General features: G+C 41.4%; 1 protein-coding gene across 1 annotated transcript; it reads right to left on the bottom strand.

Moving 5' to 3' along the window:
- Positions 1-211: 211 nt before the first annotated feature.
- On the bottom strand, positions 212-898 carry LOC144963981 (uncharacterized). The gene has a single exon (XM_078897923.1). It carries the CDS (start codon positions 896-898, stop codon positions 212-214), a length of 687 nt encoding a protein of 228 aa, XP_078754049.1.
- Positions 899-9,203: the final 8,305 nt, after the last annotated feature.

Below are 9,203 nucleotides of genomic sequence, written 5' to 3'. Positions count from 1 at the left end.
AAAGTGTTTCTTCTGTGTAGAACTAAACTAGTTGAAGTGGTCAACAGTTCATAATGATAAAAGAAAACACAGTAATGGACTCTAATAGTCTTAACTAGTGTCAACTTCATGCGGCTGTGTAGATGCAAAGTGTTTTTGTGTTTGTGGTCGTAACGTCACGAATATTTCTTCCAATATTATAGTCAAGCTTAAGGCTTATAAATGGCCATGCCTACAGTGTGAATTTGTTAGGTTTTCTCACGTTGCGACCACTTCTCGTAGTGTAAGGTGCACTTGTAGTGTTGTGATTGTTTTGAGATTGCGTTCTCTGTGACATGTTGTCAGAGAGAGTTAGAGAATTTGGGAATTCTCTATGTGGTGAGGGCGGGACCTCGACCTGTGACCGCGTAGAATTTGGATCTCGGTCATTCGCTGGGGTTGTTTGAACCATGGTTGGTATCTCTGTCGTTCTGAAGTTTGGGACGATGTCCAATAGTGGTGCTGGTGCTGGTTTGCTTGTGATTGCAGGGGTGTTTGTGTGAACAATTTGGTCGGAGTGTCGTCTCCATATGGCTCCGGGAGCTGTTTTGACTTCAAAGGTGCGTGTTCCCGTTTGGGCATGTATTACGCCGTGTTGCCATCGTTGGTGTCCGCGGTAGTCTCGGACCAGGACGTTGTCTCCGTTGTCGAAGTTCCTGGTGTTGGCAGAAGAGTGAGTACGAAGCTGACGGTCTTGACATGAAGATACTCTTGTATGAATGCTTGGTCGAATGATGTCTAGGTGAGTTCGCAGATGTCTGCCAAACATAAGTGATGCTGGGCTCTCGTTTGTTGTGGTGTGCGGTGCATTCCTATAAGCAAACAGGAATCTTGCCAGTTTTGTATGGATGGTACCCTTCTCATCTTTTGAAGCTTTCATTGCTTGTTTGAAAGTTTGGACCATTCGCTCAGCCAGCCGTTGGTTGCTGGGTGGTAGGGTGTGCTAAGGGTGTGCTTGATTCCATTGACCTTTGTGAAGGATTTGAATTCATGGGATGTGAACTGCACACCGTTGTCAGATACGAGCTGTTCAGGTAAACCAAATCTTGCAAAAAGATTGCTCAATATATTGATTGTTGAAATGGATGTGGCATTGGATGTCGGTATTATTTCGGCCCATTTGGAATGGGCGTCGACGACCACTAGAAACATTAATCCCATGAATGGTCCCGCGAAGTCTATTTGAATTCTTTGCCATGGCTTGTCAGGCCAGTGCCATGGGTGAAGAGGAGCTTTCGGTGGATCAGGTTGAACTGAAGCACAACCAGGGCACCCTTTTGTAGTTGCCTCGATTTGTTTGTCAATAGCAGGCCACCAGAAGTATCCCCTAGCCAAGTTTTTCATTTTGACTATACCAATGTGTCCTTCATGAAGAACACTTAAGATTTTTGCATGCAGTTTTTGTGGAGGGATGAGTCTGTATCCCCAAAAGAGACAGTTTTGTTGCACTGACAGTTCGTTTTGTTTGTTGAAGTAAGGTTTCAGTTCTTCGTTGACTGTGTTTGGCCATCTGTCAGTTTGGACGTAATGTATGACTTGTGACAGTGTTTTGTCGTGGCGTGATTCTTTGGCAACGTTTGCTGCGTTGACTGGTAAGGACTCTATTACTTCTGTATAGAATAGTTCATCTGCTGAATCGGCCTCTTGACTTGAGTTTGTGGTGGGTAAAGGCAATCGTGAAAATCCGTCTGCATTAGCGTTTGACTTGGAGTTCCTGTATTCGATTGAGTAGTCGAAGGCTGAAAGGAAAATTGCATATCTCTGTTGTCTGGCTGCAGACATTGCAGGGACTGGTTTTGTGGGCGAGAAGATGTATTTGAGTGGCTGATGGTCAGTGATTAGTGTAAAGTGCCTGCCACATACATAATTGAAGAACTTTTTAACACCCCATGTGATAGCTAGGGCTTCTCTGTCTAGTTGGGAGTAATTATTCCGTCTACTTTAATGCTGATAGGAGCCACTTGGAGGAAGCGCTGCGTCACGTGATCACTTTTTTTAGCGTTGCTTTAGCGTTGATCACTGGAGCCCACCAACTTCAATTTGATTTAAATTCTATATTATTATTATTCTATATTTTCAAACGGAATTGTGTTCAATTTATATGTTGTGAATTCATTCATCTGGATAGTGTATATATTCGTAAAACTTGTGCAATTTTAAACAATAGTTTAACACCTATTTATCGCCTGCCATCTCGGTCCCTTTGTTTACAAACAATGAACGCCATTTTTGGTTCCGAGTCAGTGATGGAGAAAGAAACAATCGAGAGTAGCCGAGCGGACGATAAGAAAGGGAAAGGAGGTGGTAAAGTGAAAGACGGGGCGAGCGAGAAGGAATGTGTTGGGAAAGGAAGTGTAAGAGGTGTGAAGGGGAAAGGTAAAGGAAAGAAAACGGAGGGGAGCAGTTACGGTGCTGGTAGTAGTAGCGTTGGTAGCAGTGAACTGGACTTTAATGAAATAAAACAGCAACTCAGTGTGTTGATGGGATTGGTGCCAGTGGTGAGCCAAATGAAGGAGGCCTTTGACCGTTTTAATGAAATGGAGGAGGAAGATGCTAATGTCAATATTGGCCTTTCGCGGCCAATATGTAATGATGACATTGAGTCTGATCTTTCGCGATCAGGCAGTAAAGATGTAAGTAATGCTGACCTTTCGCGGTCAGGCAGTAAAGATGTAGAATGTAATGCTGACCTTTCGCGGTCAGTTGATATGGTGCCAGGCAGTAGTAGAGATGCAGGGATGATGGAGCAGGCATTCTCATATTTCGAGAATGTGGTAGGCAGGACAGAAGTGAAAGGGAAGGTGCTGGCAGAGAATGTTTCAACTGGTGTTACACAGGTTTTATGTGACGGTCTGCCCAAGGATACGATTACTGCTCTCTCTGAAAAATATCCAGTGCCAACAAATTGGTGAAGGAGGCCTTTGACCGTTTTAATGAAATGGAGGAGGAAGATGCTAATGTCAATATTGGCCTTTCGCGGCCAATATGTAATGATGACATTGAGTCTGATCTTTCGCGATCAGGCAGTAAAGATGTAAGTAATGCTGACCTTTCGCGGTCAGGCAGTAAAGATGTAGAATGTAATGCTGACCTTTCGCGGTCAGTTGATATGGTGCCAGGCAGTAGTAGAGATGCAGGGATGATGGAGCAGGCATTCTCATATTTCGAGAATGTGGTAGGCAGGACAGAAGTGAAAGGGAAGGTGCTGGCAGAGAATGTTTCAACTGGTGTTACACAGGTTTTATGTGACGGTCTGCCCAAGGATACGATTACTGCTCTCTCTGAAAAATATCCAGTGCCAGCAAATTGCTCTAGACTAGAGGTTGTCCAATGCAATGAGGAGGTTTTTAAACAGATATCCCCTGCCTCTAGAATGAGGGACGCATCCTTGCAGAAAGTGCAGGTATCGCTTATGAAAGGCATTACTGCTGTTTGCAGGGCTATGGAGATAGTGAAAGGAGATAACAAAGAAGTACTGGAAAATATTTCGGATGGAGTCGCTTTGCTCACCAATGCCTCTCATAGTTTGGATATTTATAGAAGACAGTCACTTCGCGGTGAAATTAGAGATGACCTCAACGCTCTCTGTACCGCTTCCTATCCTGTTAGTGACAAGTTATTTGGGAGCAACATTAAAGATAAGATTAAAGACATGAACGATTCTATTCGAGTGGCAAAAACCACAAGGAGATTTTCCCCGTACCCGTCCCATGGCCAGAAAAGGTTTCCTTTTTTAGGCAAAGGTCAACCATGGAAAGGTCAAGGAGGGGGGACAAACACCTTTCGGGGGAATACAAGGACATGGAACAACCACAAACAACACCACAAGCAACACACATTCAAAAGGAGGAATTAAAGGATAAGGTAACCCATTTGCATGGGGGCAGAACTAAATTATTTATATCTACTTGGAAAATGTATACCTCTGATCCTTTTATTATTCAATGTATTTCTGGATGTGCAATTGATTTTTTGTCCCCTCCTGTTCAAATGAAACCAGCTCATACTATCCAATTTAAACAGGATGAAAAGTTAGCTTTACAGGAGATGATAATACAATATGAAAGGGATGGTGTTATCCAGAAATGTACACCGGAGGAGGGTGATTTTGTTAATAATGTTTTCCTTAGGGAGAAACGTGCTATACCCGGTGAGCAGAGGAAAAAGTATCGAATGATATTAAATGTAAAACATCTCAACTCCTTTGTGCGTTATCGCCATTTTAAGTATATAACTTTGATAGATATATTAAAGTTTCAGTTCAATCTTTTATTGAATTAGAATGGTGGAAGTCTGAAGGCGTCCACAGTAAGAAACGATTACATATAGATAACCCTTCTTTTGTGATGAGAACTGATGCTTCAGGTCATGGCTATGGAGCAATTATGAATGATGTTGCCACACAGGGTATGTGGACGGAAGAAGAGCAGATGGATCACATCAACGTTCTAGAAATAAAAGCAGTTTATTTAGGACTTCAATCTTTGTGCAAAGATATTTCCAATTGTCACATTCGGGTAGAAGTAGATAATATGACAGCTGTTTCTTACATTAATAACATGGGGGGAACCCATTCAGTTAAATGCAATGACATCACACGAGAGTTAATTTTATGGTGCAAAACCAGGGGAATATGGATTTCAGCATGTCATATTCCCGGAGTGGAAAATACCATTGCTGATGATTATAGTAGAAAATTATCTATTCATACTGAGTGGTCGCTTAATCGAGCAGAGTTCAATAAGCTTTGTGATCATTTTGGAAATCCAGAAATTGATCTTTTTGCTTCTAGAACCAATTTTCTTATTCCCAAATATATGTCGTTATATCCTGACCCATCTGCCTGTGCCATTAATGCCTTTTATCATTTATGGGCTGGATTTGTGTATTTATTCCCTCCATTCAATATGATCCCCAGGGCTCTACAAAAGATACAACAAGACAAAGTATCGCGAGCGTTGGTGATAGCACCAATTTGGCAAACACAGACTTGGTTCCCCAAACTTATGACTATGCTGATAGCGCCCCGGTCCATCTTAAAGCCTCAAAACACCTATTGACATTGGCATCAGACAGGGCAGCTGTGCACCCTTTGTATCCAAAACTAAAGTTGATGGCTTGTCTCTTATCAGGGCAAAAATCCGGAAACAAGGAGTTTCCAAGCACGCCTTAAAAATAATTATGAAAAGTTGGCGTCGCAACACCCAAAAACAGTACAATAGTTACTTACTGAAATTTATCCAGTTTTGTGATGCTGATGGGGTGGACCCTATGAGTAAAAATGTTCAGACTACTATAGCTTTTTTGACAATATTATTTCAATCTGGATTGGGATACAGTGCCATCAATACAGCGAGGTCAGCAGTGTCAACATTGAACGAGACCGGTTCAGATCCGCTAGTGTGTAGATTTATGAAAGGTGTATTTCATTCTCGACCCACTCGTGCCCGTTACACTACTGTTTGGGACATATCTACTGTGTTAAATTATTTAAGATCACTTTCCCCTGCTCGTGATCTTAACCTTTTTATGTTAGGAGCCAAACTTCTTATGCTATGTGCTCTTGTTACGGGACATAGGTGCCAATCATTTCATGCCATGACTATTGAATCATCTTGTTTATCTATTCATGATAGCAAAGCTATATTCCATATTAGTAAATTGCTTAAACATAACTCGCCTTCTAATCCTCAAACAATTATTACACTCCATGCATTTAATGAGGACAGGCGGATTTGTGTTATGACATATCTACGAGCATACTTGAAACGGACTAGACCACTTCGATCTTCTAATAAATTGTTTATTAGCACCCTTAGCCCTCACTTAGGAGTCTCCAAGGATACACTGTCACGTTGGATTAGACTTATCCTAACCAAGTCAGGAGTGGATACTAACATATTTAAAGCACACAGCACACGATCAGCATCTTGTTCTTCAGCAGCTAAGGGTGTAGATATATGGCATGTACTTAATACGGCAGGATGGAAAAGGGAGTCTACCTTTGCTCGATTCTATAAAAAGCCCATTGAATCTCATTCGGAATCTTTTGCAAATTCAGTACTATCCTCAAAACCTGCCCTGCTTTGAAATCTCCAAGTGGCTCCTATCAGCATTAAAGTAGACGGAATAATTAAAAAATTATACGAGTCTTACCTTGGGAAGACGAAGTATGATGATAATTATTCCGTCTCTTAATGCTGAAGGAGTCAATTGCCCTTCCCTCCCTTGCCCTTACTATTAATATGATTATAATTCTATATTGAGTATTATTGTTGTTTTTCGGTGAAATTGTGCTATATATTACACATGTGTAACCTATCGCGGGATAAGTTCATAGAGTACTTAGTTTAGTTGTGTATTATCATTACTACACACTTGTTGTGGGCAGCTTTTTCGGAGTTAAATAGTGATCACGTGACGCAGCGCTTCCTCCAATTGACTCCTTCAGCATTAAGAGACGGAATAATTATCATCATACTTCGTCTTCCCAAGGTAAGACTCGTATAATTTTTTAATTCTGTTCTACCTTATTGAGGGTTCTTGAGGCGTATGCAATAGGTCTTTCGTCGCCTTCTGGTGTGATGTGCGAGAGAACGCAGCCGATGCCGTATGGTGAAGCGTCACAGGCGAGTCGCAATGATCGATCGGGGTCGTAGCGCATGAGGACTTTGTCCGAAGCGATCATTGTTTTTATTTGAATGAAAGCGTGATCAGCTTCAGTTGACCATTCAAATTTTGTGTTATCCTGTAGAAGATTGTACAGTGGCTTCGCAATTTGAGCTACATTTTCCAGCCACTTGTGGTAATAATTTACAAGCCGAGGAATGATCTGAGTTGTGTTTTGTTTGTTGGCTGTGGTGCGTCGATGATGGCCTTGACCTTGTTTTCGGTTTTGTGCAAGCCATTTTTGGTTATTTTGACACCGCAAAAGATAACTTCGTCTTGGAAGAATTGGCATTTTTCAAGATTGACCTTCAGTCCATACTCTTGAAGTCTAGCTAGGACTAGTAGCAGATTTTGCCAGTGTTCATCGTTTGTTTTCCCTGTGACTATCATGTCATCTTGGTTGCATTGAACTCCGGGTGTTCCCTGGAGGATTGTGTCTATTGTCTTTTGCCAAATTGCTGGTGACGAAGAAATACCAAACGCTAAACGGTTGAAGGAATACAGTCCTTTTGACGTGTTGATTGTTGTTACTTTTTGTGACGCACTGTCTAAAGGGAGCTGAAGGTATGCTTGTCTCAGATCAATTTTAGAGAATGTTTGACCTTGTTCCAAAGTAGCTAACATGTCTTCCATTTTTGGCATTGTGTATTGCTCTGTGTTAAGTGCTGGGTTGACTGTTACCTTGAAGTCACCACATATTCTCACTGTTCCATTGCTTTTCAATACGGGTACGATGGGTGTGGCCCAATCCGAGGTTGCAATTTTTGTGATTATCCCTTGTTCTTCTAAGTTGTCTAGTTCTTTCTCAACTTTTTGTTTTAAGGCGTACGGCACTGGTCTGGCTTTGTGGAATTTGGGAACGGCTCCCTCTTTTAGATGAAGTGTTGCCTCTATTCCTTTTATTTTTCCAATTCCATCTGAAAATATATCTTGAAACTGAGCTTTCAATTTTTCTGTATTGAATCTATCTTTAGGTGTCGTCATCTGATGTATGCTCTGCCAGTTCAGTTTTATAGCGGCCAACCAGTTTCTTCCCAAAATAGGATTGCTGCCTTTGTCAAGTATAAGGAGTGGAAGTATTTTCTTCTGATTGTTGAGTTCTACATGAACTGAAATTTTTCCCAGTGGAATAATGGTTTCACCTGTGTATGTTTTCAGACGAACAGCTGTCTTTTCCAAATTTGGGAAGGTTTTGAATGTTTTTGTGAAGTCCCTCTTCGTCATCACTGAAACAGCAGATCCTGTGTCAACTTCCATTTTTGTAGGAATATTATTGATTTGCAAGTCTACCTTTATTTTTGGTGTGTTTCCTTCCATGTGAAACATTTCCAGTGTAAAATTATCTTCGGAAACATTGTCTTCATCTAGCTCGTGAACTTGTCGGGATTGTGAGGTTCTGTCTCCTCCTCTCCTCTGTTGTTGGCTGCCCTTCCTGGCCTGACACACTCTCTGAATGTGTCCTTGTTTGTTGCATGACTTACACACTGCATCACGGAGGTAGCAGTCGGCTCTCCTGTGGTTATTTTTCCCACATGATTGGCATGGTGGATATGTTTGTGAGTTATGTCTTCTGTTAGTAGGTAAAGGCTGATTTGTTTTTATAATGTTGAGATCAGCTGTTGATTTGCCGGATGTTGTTGTGTGGATTTCCGCTGCATCTCGCTGGGCAGTTTCCATTGCAAGTGCCAAAGCTGTTGCAGATTCTAAAGTGAGATTTGGCTCTTGCAAGAGTCTCTTTTGTATGGTTTCATCGCGTATTCCGCAAACAAATCTGTCACGCAGAGACATTTTTAAATTGTCTCCGAATTTGCAGTGTTCAGCCAACCGTTTTATGGATGCTAAAAAATCCGGAAGCGATTCGTCCATCGCTTGACTGCGTTTATGAAACTTGAATCTTTCAACTATCTCAAGTGGAGGGGGGCAGTAATGGTTGGACAGCAGTTTGCAAAGTTCTTCATAACTTTTACTAAAGGGAAGGTCGGGTGACGTCAAACATCGTAGTGTGTTGTACGTTTTAGCCCCGATGGATGATAGCAGAGTTGCTGTTTGTTTCTGTTCGGCAATGTCGTTTGCAACAAAAAACGCATCCAGTCTTTCTTTATAGTTTGTGAAGGACTCTAGTCCTTCGTTGAAGGTGTCGGGTCTTGGCATGTTGGTATGTACACGTACAAGACTGGAGAATGCAAGCTCAATAGTTGGTAGTAGTCTGTCAATAGACTATAGTTTTATGGCTTGGTAGAATGAAAATACATGTAAACGTTATTGCACTTATCTGGGTTCTAGATGCTCGTCGCCATTTGTAGTGTATTGTAGATTGCTAATGATAATTTGTTAAGTAGAAAACGTCAACAATAGTCAGCCATTTTGGAATCGAAGTGATTCTTTTTATTCTTGAAATAACGTAATCGAATACTGCTATTTGGGTACTCAGGTATCCCACAGCATTGTTAGCAATTTATTGTTTTAATTATTTTTTTATTTCGTTTTGTTTTTTTGGGGGAGGTTTGTTGTTGTGA

This window comes from Berghia stephanieae, chromosome 2 (genome assembly GCF_034508935.2).
Source record: "Berghia stephanieae isolate SIO BIC M18660-M18661 chromosome 2, UCSD_Bste_1.3, whole genome shotgun sequence".
NCBI classification, from domain to species: Eukaryota; Metazoa; Mollusca; class Gastropoda; order Nudibranchia; family Aeolidiidae; genus Berghia; species Berghia stephanieae.
Note: the sequence above shows the minus strand (reverse complement) of the source record. Positions and strands in the feature narration are given on the sequence as shown.